At 37.4% G+C, this 15,654-nt stretch overlaps 1 protein-coding gene and 1 pseudogene across 1 annotated transcript in view; both read left to right on the top strand.

Annotated features, from left to right (window-relative positions):
* Positions 1-15,654, top strand: part of LOC132663000 (complement C5-like) — a 58,512-nt gene that overhangs the window by 16,277 nt on the left and 26,581 nt on the right. The window contains exons 4-12 of the mRNA XM_078436177.2: positions 2,192-2,354; positions 3,937-4,007; positions 5,489-5,580; positions 7,228-7,310; positions 12,118-12,220; positions 13,148-13,262; positions 13,789-13,915; positions 14,698-14,813; positions 15,256-15,441. Of these exons, the coding sequence (XP_078292303.2) occupies positions 2,192-2,354; positions 3,937-4,007; positions 5,489-5,580; positions 7,228-7,310; positions 12,118-12,220; positions 13,148-13,262; positions 13,789-13,915; positions 14,698-14,813; positions 15,256-15,441 (1,056 nt within the window). The remainder of the gene's footprint in view (positions 1-2,191; positions 2,355-3,936; positions 4,008-5,488; positions 5,581-7,227; positions 7,311-12,117; positions 12,221-13,147; positions 13,263-13,788; positions 13,916-14,697; positions 14,814-15,255; positions 15,442-15,654) is intronic.
* On the top strand, positions 998-1,923 carry LOC132663333 (large ribosomal subunit protein eL6 pseudogene; annotated as a pseudogene).

The raw sequence follows: 15,654 nt of genomic DNA, 5'->3' as shown, positions 1-15,654 counted from the left end.
ACATAAGTAAGTGGGAAATGTTAAGAATCTGCTTCTGATTTGCAGGCAATGTAAAGAAATGTAAAAGTGTGAATGAAGCAGATTAAGGTTATTAATATGAAAAGATTTGATGACATGAGGTGAAAACAAAATCAGCCACCACATATACCTGCTTAAAAAATTTCAAGATAAATACAGTGGGGCCCCCCCGCCCCATCAGCTGTTTTACTTTTTGTGGTTTGAGTTAACCATGGTGAACCATGGTGTCCAGAAGCAGATGATCGTTCTTCTGATGTATCATCAGGTCAATAGTTGTCTAACACTATGTCATGTGTTTGCGTCATTCACCTCACTTCATCCCGTCACATAGGCATTTTATCATCTCACATCATTACAAGGAGAAGGGTGAGTATAGTACAGTAAGATATTTTGAGAGAAAAAGAGACCACATGTGTATAACATTTATTACGGTACATTGTTATAATTCTGTTTTATTATTAGTTATGGTAATCTCTTACTGTGCCTAATTTATATACTAAACTTTATCATAGGTATTATGTATAGGAAAAAAAAACAATATTTATAGAGTTTGTACTATCCACAGCTTCAGGCACCTAGTCTTGTAATGTATCCTCCACGGATAAACTGTACCAGAAAGAAATAATTAAATACTTAAATTTTATATATTCAGAGGGAAAAAATAAGAGGAAGAGAAACATAGACATAGATTTGACTCTGTTGATCTAAAAAACTCAAAGAAGTGAACAGAGAACAATTTGAACATTTGTTTTCCTGAATTATGTACAACGTTTTAACCTCTTTGTTCTACAAAATTAATTTTCTCCTAAAGTATATACCTATCATAGGCTTTTTGTACTTTCAGTTTGGATTTGAATCAAGTAAGTTTTTCAAACAGATTTGTGAACAACGTTCAAGGAAAATTAGAGACATGTCCACAACCCTTTTCCTCACCCTTTAATAGATATGTTCTATTAAAAATTGAATTTTGGAGTTCTCTTTCCCATCTTGCAAGATGGCAGGCGAAAACGCTGAGAAGCCGGATGCTAAGGAGAAGAAACCTGAAGCCAAGAAGGCTGATGCTGATGGCAAGGTTAAGAAGGGTAACCTCAAGGCTAAAACGCCAAAGAAGGGGAAGCCCCACTGCAGCCGAAACCCTGTCCTAGTCAGAGGAATTGGCAGATATTCCCGATCGGCTATGTATTCAAGAAAGGCCATGTACAAGAGGAAGTATTCAGCAGCTAAATCCAGGATTGAAAAGAAAAAGAAGGAGAAGGTTCTTGCTACTGTCACAAAACCAGTTGGTGGTGACAAGAATGGTGGTACCCGAGTGGTTAAACTTCGCAAAATGCCTAGGTATTATCCTACTGAAGATGTGCCTCGGAAGCTGTTGAGCCACGGCAAAAAACCTTTTAGTCAGCATGTGAGGAAACTGCGAGCTAGCATCACTCCTGGGACCATTTTAATCATCCTCACTGGGCGCCACAGAGGCAAGAGAGTGGTTTTCCTGAAGCAACTGAGCAGTGGCTTGCTACTTGTGACTGGACCTCTGTCCCTTAATCGAGTTCCTCTGCGTAGAACACACCAGAAATTTGTCATTGCCACCTCCACCAAAATTGATATCAGCAATGTGAAAATCCCCAAACACCTCACTGATGCTTACTTCAAGAAGAAGAAGCTGCGTAAGCCCAGACACCAGGAAGGTGAGATCTTCGACACGGAGAAAGAGAAATACGAGATTACAGAGCAGCGCAAGGTTGATCAGAAAGCTGTGGACTTGCAAATTCTGCCAAAAATCAAAGCCGTTCCTCAACTTCAGGGCTACCTCCGCTCTGTGTTTGCTCTCACGAATGGAGTTTACCCTCACAAATTGGTGTTCTAAATTTCTTACAAAGAACCTAATTAAATAACAGATCCATCAAAAAAAAAAAATTGAATTTTGTTCAGTGATTGTCATTTTTAACAGACATTAAATCTGGATAATTTTTTGAAGTAATTGTTTCAAACTAAATTTGAGAAGAAACTGAAATACATTTTTTCAGGAACACCTCTGTATTTGCTGTTTTATTTTACAAAATTTTTGTTACAAATAAACAATTATTCAACTCATTTTCATAGCTACCTAAAAGATAAATGCTTTTGTTATCTTAAGATTATTATATAATATTCCTTCTTTAACTTTGTTTTTAAACAGATACAACCAAAAGATTTATCTGGAGGACCAAATGCAGTTTCATATGTATATTTAGAAGTTGTATGTGATCATTTTTCAAAAGCAACAAAAATTCCACTCCGCTATGACAATGGATTTATCCTCATTCAGACAGACAAATCTGTTTACAATTCACACGAGTCAGGTATAATAGAGAGGGAATCTTAATTTCTGGGGGGAAAAAAAGTGGGATGACCTAATTAATGGTATTGAGACCAATGGATTTTATCTTTTGGGGGGGGGGAATGGAATTAATTCCCAAATTTATACCATACACAAAACTAGAGTTGACAAACTAAAGGTTAAATTTTACATTATAAAAACAAAGAATCAGCAAAATATGAATATAATTTGGAGGTAAGGAAGACCTTTCTTAGAATGATACCAAGTCTCCTTTTAAATTCTTTTTTTAATTTGAAGTGACGTATTATAGAACTTAATACAAGAGGCTGAATTTTAACTTGAAAACAATCTCATGTTTATTCTCAATATCCTCTTCTTTTATGAATAGAATTTCAATTTCACATTAACGTAGAAAATTGTGAACCAAATTACAAAATGCACCTAGCAATGTTTGTCTCCCGTGTTTCTGTTCGAAACAGCTTTAGTCTTCTTCAGGTAAATTCCCTTTTAGAAATTATCTCAAGGGAGAGAAGGCAGGTGAAGTAACGGGTATATTGAATGCTGCAGTGCTTTCTGAATTGCCATTAAAGATGATGGCGATGGTGATGATGCTAATTAGGTGACCGAGGATGGAGGTCACCTCCATAATTTTAGCAACAGTACAAGCTCCCTGCCAGTACACATTAACTGCTCTTTAGACACTCAGAGCTGTTTCTTGGAAGCCTGTTGCAAAAATCACTGCGTGTCTAAGGAGAGATGAGACTCTCCCCCTGCTATGCATTTAGGTACTTCATTACACCTTGAGGTATGCAGATTCTTGCCTGCATTTTTTCTGCTAGAGAATGCTTCACTGGGTCTGTTGACACAAATAACCACTTATGTTCCTCCTCTATTCTATAATAATTTCAGATACCAGGGAGCTGCAGTCTTTCTTATCTATCAGTGGTTAAAAAATACAAAAAGTTAATGGGGCACCTGGGTGACTCAGTCGGTTAAGTGTCCAACTCTTGATTTCCGTTCAGGTCATGATCTCATGGTTTGTGAATTTGAACACCTCATCAGGCTCTGTGCTGACGGCATGGAACCTGCTTGGTATTCTGTCTCACTCTCTCTCTTCCCCTCTCCCGCTTGCTCTGTCTCTCAAAATAAATAAAAATAAACTAAAAAGAAATAAAAAAGTTCGAGTGAAAATAGTAAGTTGAATCATATCTTAAGTACATAAAGAGGAATATTTAAAAGAACCCATTCAGGAAATTTTTGGTAAAAGAACATTTTTTTATTTTTTCACTTTAAAGTTCACATCCAATATTCTAACTCAGCTTTTCCCTTTTTTTTTTTTTTTTTTTGTAAAGTAAGCTCTATGCCCAAAGTGGGACTTGAATTGAATTCACGACCCTGAGATGAAGAACCACGTGATTCTACGGACTAAGCCAACCAGACACCCCTAATTCATCTTTTCCTTTAAACTAGGATTTTATGTTTGGGGTTTCTAAATTTTAATCTAGATTTCATGACCCTCATGTTATAGGGTTATTAATGATATTGTCAGAGCATTTAAGAGTTGAACAGAGTTTCTAATAATGACAATTTTTTTTTTCTTGTAGTAAAAGTTAGAATTTATTCATTGGACAAAGACCTAAAGCCATCACAAAGAGAAGTTACCATAACTTTTATAGTGAGTATGCCTTTAATTTAAATCAAATTTTAACCTTGGCATTTTCATTATATGAATAGTTTTCCTTACTATAACACAAGTCAAATGTGGCATTAATTTATTCAGTATTGTATAGAGGCAGGCATTTATTTAGCACCTGTTGTGGGTGCAACCTGGTAATCTTATGCTTCTTTTATCCTGATTGCTAATTTTTGTGTATAAATTAAATAGTGAAATATATTTTATATGGCCCCATTAAAAAACACCCTTTAGTGACTCCATCTCCAAAGTGGATGTAGTTAATTAGTTTGTATCCTCTTGCCATCTGTGAAGAAGCATGGGTAGATGTAGTGAGGGTTCTAGAAGTATAAATTGTGGTACCTTGAGATGTGCATGGCATGCAGTATATCATTACAACAGTCTTATGCAATCAACATAATCATTTCCTTTTTATGGAAGAAAAGGCTGAGGGTTAAAGAAGTTAAGTAACCACTGAGATCATACTGATACTAATGAGTTGAATCAGGATTCAAACCCAGGTCTGTCTGTCTCCAGAACGTTAGCACTTAGCTCTCTTGATTTGTTTGGGGGATTATGGGATGTGTCTTTCTGTGGATATTTGAGTTTAGCCAACCTGACAAGCATACATAATATGGTAAACCAAGTAAAGGATAATGTATTGTCAATAACAGGCCAGCTTGAACAGGAGGCAAAGCTAGAGACGATTACTAAATTATTCTAGAGGGACTTCTGAAGGGACAAAGCCTGGTCCTGCGCTGGTTTTAATGGAAACCATGGAGAGAGTTTGATAGAAGTGGGATGGTGTCTCAGATGTCATGGAGCCAGGAAGAAGCACAATGTGGAGATGACCACGACAGTGGCTTGGCCACAGCAGACTGACCCAGAAACACTTTAGGGAGAGACAGTGACCACAATGAAGCATTATTTTACATTTGGGGACTTGCGGGGGGACAGACAGACTCAAGTGAACCTGTTGAGATTCTTCACAAATCCCATCATTCTCTTGTCAGAGGTCCCCCTGGAGGTAAGACATTGAACAGGTAGAGGCTGCTGCTTTGGCATGCCCTGACGTGTTCAGGTTTGATCTTGAAGAAACATGGAGCCAAAGAAGCCTTGTGCGCATGGCACAACATTATGAAAATAGTGTTTGAAGATTATCCACAAGTCCTGTTCAGGAAGAAGGGTGGTGGAAAAAAGCCTTGCTGGGAGTTGCTTAGTGTATCTTAAATATTTACTATACTACTTACACACCTGTTCAAAATATGTTTTTTGTGCCTTAGAAGTTAGTCTTTCTTAACAAGCCTGACCAGGTGTCATCACCTCAATGCCAGGCCAACATTGCATGTGCTTAATTTCAACAAAGTTCCTTAGCATTTACTGAATATTTCTATAAGACTGTCAACCGCATGTCATGTTTATGTGTAACTTCGGTACTTATAGTTGTTTTAAAAAATAAAACTTGCTTTTCTTTTCACTCAAAGGATCCAGCAGGGTCAGAAGTTGCCATGGTAGGAGAAAAAAATTATACTGGAATTATCACTTTTCCTGACTTCAAGATTCCATTTAATCCTAAGTATTTATTTTATTTTATTTTATTTTATTTTATTTTATTTTATGCAGATAATGGGTTTTTTTTATTGAATAACTGATCTGTGTAGTTGCTGAGACCACTATGTACAGACACAAGAGAAGGTGTTTTATTTCTTGGTCTCTTCTTACATGAAAGTGAAGGGCAATGTGTTTAAAAACAAGTGAATTTTCATGAAATCCTAAGTATTTTAACTTATTTTGGGGTAAAGTTGTTTCTCTTAAAAGCAGTGGAGGTGTCTGGGGTAATTGAACAGTCTGTGGAACCATTTACGTGTGACTGAAAGGTGCTGATGTACACAAAGATTTGTTCTGGCTATCCTTATCAGGCCCTATTGAGTATCCTTCCAACAGAAAGGAAGGTGGAGCCTGCTTGGGCTCTTGTGCATTGAGGCAGGGGGCCTGATGTAATAATGCCAGCTGTAAGCACCAAGCTAGTCTGCTGTATTCAGTTCAGTGAGCACCTTTTACAACAAAGTCCAGGCAGTAGACACTGTGGGAGACAGACCCTACCCCCTAAATGCCGAGAGTACAATAGAAGAAAGAAAAAAAATGTACAAAAGGAAGATGTCCACTAACATGTGTTTAATATTCTATAGTAGATTTGGAATTTTCTCTGACATTTATTCCCAGAACTTGGAAGATATTTTGAGATCCAATTTGAGAGTTACATTGCATAATGTCTTGAAAATGTAACACCTCAAAGCGGTATTTTACTGCAGTAAAAGAACTGACATTTATGGATCCTCTACTGTGTACCAAGCACTCTGCTAAGTTCTTTCTTATTGCCATTTTCAAGATAAAGAAATTAAGGCTCAGATAAATGTTTAGGCCTGTTCAAAACCACCCGACTTTAAATGGTGGACCTGAAATGGGAACCCAGATCTCTCTGGCCAGGTTCTTCCGTACTCTTTCCTTCTACCACACTGTCCCTCTAAAAGGAATTTCACTCTGGCCTCAGTTGTAAAATTTTCAAAACTATATATTTGTACCATTTTGGTAAGTTTCACCTGATCAAATGGTCCTAGAAATGTACCCTTGACTTTCTGGCATGTTATATAGTGTAACATATATTAATATGTTTAAACTTTAAGCTTGGTTCATCAAATGAAAAAACAATGCCTTTAAATGAAAAACATTTTCTAGCTAAATACTATGATATACTAGAGAGTGAGTCAGTAATATGAAAATAAATTTCAGTATATTTACAACTCCACCCAAAGTGCATATTTTTGTTTATAATTTTAAAACATCTTTCAAAAATAGTCTATTAATTAGGTGGTGCATAAATCTGAAACTGCTGTCAGGGTCGTCTAAACATGAAGTTGTGGTCAAGGGTTTTGGAGCCAGAGTAACAAAGTTTGAATCCCAGTCCCACCACCTACTAGCTCTGTGTCCCTGAGTAAGTTACTTCACCTCTGTGAGCCTCATTTCTCTGATGATAAAATGGGGATAATAATATAACTTGTTCTATGGTATTTTTTGAGGATTGAATGAGTTAATACATGTAAAGCTCTTAAAACAGTGCTTGGCCTATACTAAGTGCTCATTTGAATGTTACCTACAGTCATTGGATGAGTTAGAGATACATTACTTGGTGATACTTAAAGTTTTAAATGTATTTCTTTCACAGATACGGTTCATGGACAATTAAAGCTAAATACAAAGAGGACTTCACAACAACAGCAGTTGCAATGTTTGAAGTTAAAAGCCATGGTAATTTCTCATAAGTTACTGAGATTTCCAATGTGTATTTTTGAAAACTGTTCTCAATAATTTCATAGACTAAAGACTCATTAAAGAATAAATACAGGGCAGTGAGGAGTGGTAGACAGAAGTGGACTGGGGGAGAGAAGACCAAAGACCTGGGGCTCTTAGTCTGGCTCACCTCAATTCGGTCACTGAACGCTCTGAACCTTGTTCCCTCATCATTATTCTGCAGAGAATCAAGTCCTGTAAGGAAGTAGGATTAGATAATGTTCTTGCAAGAACCATGGTTCTCTGACACTCTTAGGGATCATCTAGTCTGACCCCCTTGTCTGAAAATGAGGCCGGGTGAGGAGGGTCAGGCCCAGAGAAATGGGAAGACTGGTCTAGGTTTCACAACCACTTTGTCCAGGCCAACAAGGAGAATGGCACCTCCGACTTAGCCAGTGCTCCTTCCCATCAGCTGTAAAAATCAATGCTGTGTTTGGAAAATTACAATGTTTAGAAAAAAAATAAAGTATAACTTACTTTGGAAATATTAATTGTACTAATAACTAACTTATTAATAATTCCTTCTGTTCATTTCTCATAGGGGCTAGATTATTAATTTGTATGCTCTTATGTAAATTTCCTTTTTTTTTTAAATATGAAATTTATTGTCAAATTGGTTTCCATACAACACCCAGTGCTCACTCATCCCAACAGGTGCCCTCCTCAATACCCATCACCCACCCACTCCTCCCTCCCACCCTCCATAAACCCTCAGTTTGTTCTCAGTATTTAGGAGTCTCTTATGTTTTGGCTCCCTCCTTCTCTAACCATTTTTTTTCCTTCCCCTCCCCCATGGTCTTCTGTTAAGTTTCTCAGGATCCACATAGGAGTGAAAACATATGGAATCTGTCCTTCTCTGTATGACTTATTTCACTTAACGTAACACTCTCCAGTTCCATCCACGTTGCTACAAAAGGCCATATTTTGTTCTTTCTCATTGCCATGTAGTATTCCATTGTGTATATAAACCACAATTTCTTTATCCATTCATCAGTTAATGGACACTTAGGCTTTTTCCATAATTTAGCTATTGTTGAGAGTGCTGCTATAAATATTGGGGTACAAGTGCCCCTATGCATCAGTACTCCTGTATCCCTTGGTTAATTCCTAGCAGTGTTATTGCTGGGGTAGGTCTATTTTTAATTTTTTGAGGAACCTCCACACTGTTTTCCAGAACGGCTGCACAAGTTTGCATTCCCATTAACAGTGCAAGAAGGTTCCCATTTCTCCACATCCTCTCCAGCATCTATAGTCTCCTGATTTGTTCATTTTAGCCACTCTGACTGGCATGAGGCGATATCTGAGTGTGGTTTTGATTTGTATTTCCCTGATGAGGAGCAACGTTGAGCATCTTTTCATGTGCCTGTTGGCCATCTGGATGTCTTCTTTAGAGAAGTGCCTATTCACGTTTTCTGCCCATTTCTTCACTAGATTATTTGTCTTTTGGGTGTGGAGTTTGGTGAGCTCTTTATAGATTTTGGATACTAGCCCTTTGTCCGATATGTCATTTGCAAATATCTTTTCCCATTCCGTTGGTTGCCTTTTAATTTTGTTGATTGTTTCCTTTGCAGGGCAGAAGCTTTTTATCTTCGTGAGGTCCCAATAGTTCATTTTTCTTTTAATTCCCTTGCCTTTGGGGATGTGTCAAGTAAGAAGTTGCTGCGGCTGAGGCCAGAGAGGTTTTTCCCTGCTTTCTCCTCTAGGGTTTTGATGGTTTCCTGTCTCACACTCAGGTCCTTTATCCATTTTGAGTTTGTTTTTGTGAATGGTGTAAGAAAGTGGTCTAGTTTCATCTTTCTGCATGTTGCTGTCCAGTTCTCCCAGCACCATTTGTTAAAGAGACTTTTTTCCACTGGATATTCTTTCCTGCTTTGTCAAAGATTAGTTGGCCATATTTTTGTGGGTCTAGCTCTGGGGTTTCTGTTCTATTCCATTGGTCTATGTGTCTGTTTTTGTGCCAATACCATGCTGTCTTGATGATTACAGCTTTGTAGTAGAGGCTAAAGTCTGGGATTGGGATACCTCCTGCTTTGGTCTTCTTCAAAATTACTTTGGCTGTTCAGGGCCTTTTGTGGTTCCATACAAATTTTAGAATTGCTTGTTCTAGCTTCGAGAAGAATGCTGGTGCAATTTTGATTGGGATTGCATTGAATGTGTAGATCACTTTGGGTAATATTGACATTTTAACAATATTTATTCTTCCAATCCACGAGCACGGAATGTTTTTCCGTTTCTTTATATCTTCTTCAATTTCCTTCATAAGCTTTCTATAGTTTTCAGCATACAGATCTTTTACATCTTTGGTTAGGTTTATTCCTAGGTATTTTATACTTCTTGGTGCAATTGTGAATGGGATCAGTTTATTTGTCTTTCTGTTTCTTCATTATTAGTGTATAAGAATGCAACTGATTTCTGTACATTGATTTTGTATCCTGCGACTTTGCTAAATTCATGTATCAGTTCTAGCAGACTTTTGGTGGAGTCTATCGGATTTTCCATGTATAATATCATGTCATCTGCAAAAAGTGAAAGCTTAACTTCATCTTTGCCAATTTTGATGCCTTTGATTTCCTTTTGTTGTCTGATTGCTGATGCTAGAACTTCCAACACTATGTTAAACAACAGAGGTGAGAGTGGACATCCCTGTCGTGTTCCTGATTTCAGGGAGAAAGCTCTCAGTTTTTCCCCATTGAGGATGATATTAGCTGTGGGCTTTTCATAAATGGCTTTTTTGATGTTTAAGTATGTTCTTTCTATCCCGACTTTCTCGAGGGTTTTTATTAAGAAATGATGCTGAATTTTGTCAAATGCTTTTTCTGCATCGATTACAGGATCATATGGTTCTTATCTTTTCTTTTATTAATGTGATGTATCACATTGATTTGCGAATGTTGAACCAGCTTTGCAGCCCAGGAATGAATCCCACTTGATCATGGTGAATAATTCTTTTTATATGCTGTTGAATTCAATTTGCTAGTATCTTATTGAAAATTTTTACATCCATATTCATCAGGGATATTGGCCTGTAGTTCTCTTTCTTTACTGGGTCTCTGTCTGGTTTAAGAATCAAAGTAATGCTGGCTTCATAGAATGAGTCTGGAAGTTTTCCTTCCCTTTCTATTCTTTGGAATAGCTTGAGAAGGATAGGTATTATCTCTGCCTTAAATGTCTGGTAGAATTCCCCTGGGAAGCCATCTGGTCCTGGACTCTTATTTGTTGGGAGATTTTTGATAACCGATTCAATTTCTTCACTAGTTATGGGTCTGTTCAAGCTTTCTATTTCTTTCTGTTTGAGTTTTTGAAGTGTGTGGGTGTTTAGGAATTTGTCCATTTCTTCCAGGTTGTCCAGTTTGTTGGCATATAATTTTTCATAGTATTCCCTGATAATTGCTTATATTTCTGAGGGATTGGTTGTAATAATTCCATTTTCATTCATGATTTTATCTATTTGGGTCATCTCCCTTTTCTTTTTGAGAAGCCTGGATAGAGGTTTATCAATTTTGTTTATTTTTTCAAAAAAACAACTCTTGGTTTCATTGACTATAAATTTCTTACTCAACTACTAAAACCATGTTCTCTGCTTACCAGGTTGATGAGGAGACGGAAAGGTATTTATAATTAGGAGAGAAGAGCAATCCCATGTAAAAATTTGAATTATTAAACATGCTAAAACCACAGCAACAGAATATCCTCTGAAGCAATTAAACTGAACTTTAAAATTGCTTTGTTGACACTCTTAGACGCTGTTCATATTTACAAAGTCCTTGCTCTATCTTTTCACTACCAGAGGGCATTTTTCTCTGACACAAAAAAGCAGCCAGTGGGAGCCTGGGTGGGTCAGTTGGTTGACCTTCCCACTCTTGATCTTGGCTCAGGTCATGATCTCATGGTTTGTGGGTTCCAGCCCTGTGTCAGACTCCATGCTGCTTGCGATTCTTTCTCCTTCTCTCTCTGAGCTTCTCCTGCTCATGCATACTCTCTCACTCTCTCTCAAAGTAAATTAACAACAACAACAACAACAAAAGGGCAGGCAGAACGTGAGACACTTGCTTTGCCCTTCTGCAGCCAGCCCCTCCCAATTTGTCCTGGTCACCATGGAGCCAAGTCTCCCTTCTCTCTGAAAGGCAGCTTCTCCTTTTGGGTTAAGCAGTCTGCAGAGCAGTGAATAAGTAGGATTGTGAAACCTAACGTTACTCCTTGAATGAGCAGAAGTGAAAGACATAGTCCTGTAAGCAGTCAAAAAGGATTCTTTGTGAGTTATAGCCTCAAAGAGCTGCACAGTCTAAAACTTCCCTTTGTTCTAATTCTCATTTTTGTAAGAAAGTTATTTTCTAAAGCTAATAACTAGAAGATGCCTTTCCTGAAAGTTGAAGATTTACACTTACATTTTGGACACTGAATGGAAAAGAAGAGTCAAACGCTAGATGCTAAAGGAGCAAAGAATTTCCAATTTAATAAACATTTATCAAACCCTATATGAAAGGCACTTGGGGCAAAGGTTTATACAGGTTAACAAGATCAGGGCTTGTCTTCATGGAGCTCATACTTTGATAGCAACACATGTGCTTTAATAAGGGCATCACTGCTAGAGCAGAAAGATGAGATTGATCCCTGATTTGAGTATAAAGAAGCTTCAGAAGCTTGATGATTGTCATAAAGAAGGATGGCTGTGTGACTGATACTGTTAAGTCCCATTGTACCGAAAAGTTTCTTGTTTGAAACATAGTTTAAACTGTATATCTTTTTTTTTTTTTTTTTTGCCTAGATTTACATTCAGTGAAACCACACTTCTTTATCTTAGTAGAACCAGAAAATTACTTCATTAGCCATAAAAATTTTGAGGACTTCAAGATTACTATAAAAGCTAGGTAAGAAAATAACTATTTTCAGATTAATGTAGCCCCTGAATGTGAAACAGCTTTAATTTCAAGAGTCAAAATTGACTGACTAGTAGTGCTTGCCTGAGGTCCTATGTTGAAAAAGACTTTGAGGTTCAATGTAAAAAATACTGTGATTAATCATATCTAATAACTGTGGGAAGTAGATTCAAGGAGAATTGCCTGAAGTATATTGGCTGAGTTCAGTCTTGTAGTTATTCTACAGTCTTGTAAGCAAAGAACCCTAAAGATTGAAGTCATGGTGACTATTCGGATGACTATAACTGGTTAGCTATTAAAAATATGATATAAAAACCATTCAGTTCTTTATATTCATGACCTCATTAATATTAATTGATCATACAACTTAATTATCAAAAGCAGTTCTAGAACAGATTGAAAATGCTCAGAAGTCATACTTGGCAGATGAGCTAATGAGAACACAGACTTGCCTGTTTTATATTTAAATAGGGAAAGTTTGTGTTTTTCATGGACTCAAAGGCAAATATTGGGCTAAACTGAAAATGACACGTCTCCAGGTTGGATGTGATATTGCCCCTTTGGCTAAAAGGAGCACTGGGGAGTGGCTCCCTGTTGTTGCCACACCATGCCACAGTCATGGAAGAAGGTGGCTCTTTACAAAGAGACCTAGGTCCTAAGCTCACTTCTCCATGAACTTGCTGTGAATTTAAAACCGTGGGAAGTTGAGCAAGTTTGTTTTATCCCCCTGGGAACCAATTTCATCATCTGTCAATAGAAATAAAAACACTTACTTTCCCCTGCACCTGCAGAGTGTAACAATGAGATGTACTACTGTGTACACAGTTCAAGAGTACAAAGCAAATTTCGCATTTTATCTGTATGTCATTACTATAACTGCTTTATCAAAAAGCAATTAATTATATTCAGTTTTGACAGATATTCTTATAATGAGAATGTAACAGAGGCTAAAGTTTCTGTCTTTTTTGGGATAAGAGAAGATTTACATGGGAGTGGAAAAGAAATGATGCATGAAGCAACACAGAAGACAGAGGTAAAGAGAGATTGAGCTACCTTCACAGTCATGGAGAACTGAGGCAGTTCACCAGCACATGGAGACTGAAAGTGGGCTTTCACCCTCAAGAGTCCACGGAATTAAACAGAAGAGAACAAAACAAAACCAATAGAACTTCGGGCTTTGAGAAGTTCCACTGGTGAAAGCAGATAAGCTACCGAGATATTTGTCTTCAATCTAGAGAAGGTTCCATCAGATAGACAGTAATACCCAAATTCTAGCCTCAGATTCTGAATAGGATGAGACGTGATGTCGAATCAGAGATGTTCCATCTCTGATCCTGCAATATGACCTGAAGCTTCAGGCTTGAAAGAAATGACCTGAATATTAATCAGTTATAAGTATAGAATCAAGCTTATACTTTGTATTACCACAAGTTGTAACTACAATGTCATTGTCAGGTGAAGATTTTGCAGGCTGGTAAAAGCAGAATTTGTTATTCCCTCTCAATGAATTCTTCTCTAATATTATAACTTCTACCTTTTTGTTCCCCTTAAAAAATCAGCTGATTGATGGAGTTGCACAAATTAATTTTAATACTTCAAGGGCAATTAAGAAACTGTCATATAAAAGTCTAGAAGATTTAAATAACAAGTATCTTAATATTTTTGTGGAAGTACAAGAAAGTACAGGTGAGTTATTAAATTAATCTATCAAATTCATTTCTCACAGTTCTTGTTACAAAGTTTGAATAGAAATCTGCAGCTTATTATTGGTGCATTTTGGGGAAGTGCCTTTGCCAGATGAGCTCCACCAAAATACATGTCCACGAGCTCTGTGCAAGGGAAATGCTCATGAAAGTGATGACGCCCTACTCCCACATGCTAAGGATAGACTTTTATGTTTCAAAAAGAATAGAATGATGGTACCAGAAAATTTTACTTGCAACAATTATTCACATTATGAAAGCATCCCTGAGTCATTTGTGTGCTTGCTTACCTATTATTAAACATTTTACACATATCTTATACCATACTACCTGGTATTTGTTTGGATATTGCCTTGGAAATGAGAACCATCCACTTTACATGTGAGTGCCTCTTCTAACAGGATTATTGACTCCTTGAGGGCATGAGGCCCTGCTCAGTTATTTTTAAGTTAAAAATGGGATAAATAATCTGACAAGTGGTCTGGAACAGGAGAACACTGTATCTGAAACTGGTGAATGGGCGTCTTCCCAACCTCTTGCAAACTGTGCTTTACTGGTCATGGAGTGGCCAGGTTCTTCTAGGGCGACCATAACAATCATCGAGACTTGGGTTAATAACTGTGTGTGAAATGACCAAGGAATGAATGGATAGCTTGTCCTTATCCAAATAAAGAAATGCAGAGGGATGGAGTGGGTACCCGTGCAGGTCTATGTACTACAATGTAGAACTTGCCAAATTCTAAGTGACACATTTTATTACCTTAGGTACATTCTTCCAAGAAACCAAAATGACTGATATCAAATACGTCCTCTTACCTTACACACTGGATTTGGTTGCTACTCCTCTTTTCCTGAAGCCTGGAATTCAATACTGCATCAAGGTTAGATGATTAGAAAATCTAATATGGTGGATTTTATGGTCTGTGGGAGGACAGAGGAAAAGGATGTCTGATAGACCTTGCTTCTCTGTGACCTTCAGTACAGACCCATGAATAGAGGGTGAGGAATAGACAAGGCAATGACGAATGCTGTGAGGAAAACAATGGTCTTGATCCAGACATGGTAATAATTTCTTCCGACCCATGGCTTATGGGGCACATGGAGAAGTGCTCTGTTCTTATTAAATGTTCAGTAACTGTACACTGATTGAATGTAATTCATATCATATATGCCTGGAGTGGTTAAAACATGACCTTAAGAGAACCACATTTGCTGAATTAAATCCTACAAAGTTTGTGCTTGGGACTGAAGGAGGGGATTATTTTGGGGGTTTTCTTTTCGTAAAGAATCAATGTCAACCAATGAAATGGATTTGGTCAACAGGTACAGGTGAAGGATGCCTCTACCCATTTCGTAGGAGGGATTGAGTTAATCTTGAAAGCAAAAACAGTTGGTAAAACTCAGGAGAAGAGAGAACTGGATCCAATAAAAAGCACAACAAATTACAACGATGGAGTAGCTTCATTTGTGGTTAACATTCCCTCTGATGTGACAACGCTGGAGTTTAATGTGAGCTGAATTCTCATTTGTTGTATTTTCAAATGTCGCCTCAGTCTGTGTCATAGTGAGTACACAGGAAAGATACGTGAGATTTTATGCATAAATCTAGTGAACAACTCAGACATTTGACTTATAGGCACAGGCAATAACATGTAGTGTACTGAACATTCCATAAAGGGTGTGAATCTGTCAATTTTGTAATTAGGAAATAATTTTTTCTTA

This window comes from Panthera onca, chromosome D4, assembly GCF_046562875.1.
Source record: "Panthera onca isolate mPanOnc1 chromosome D4, mPanOnc1 haplotype 2, whole genome shotgun sequence".
NCBI classification, from domain to species: Eukaryota; Metazoa; Chordata; class Mammalia; order Carnivora; family Felidae; genus Panthera; species Panthera onca.
Note: the sequence above shows the minus strand (reverse complement) of the source record. Positions and strands in the feature narration are given on the sequence as shown.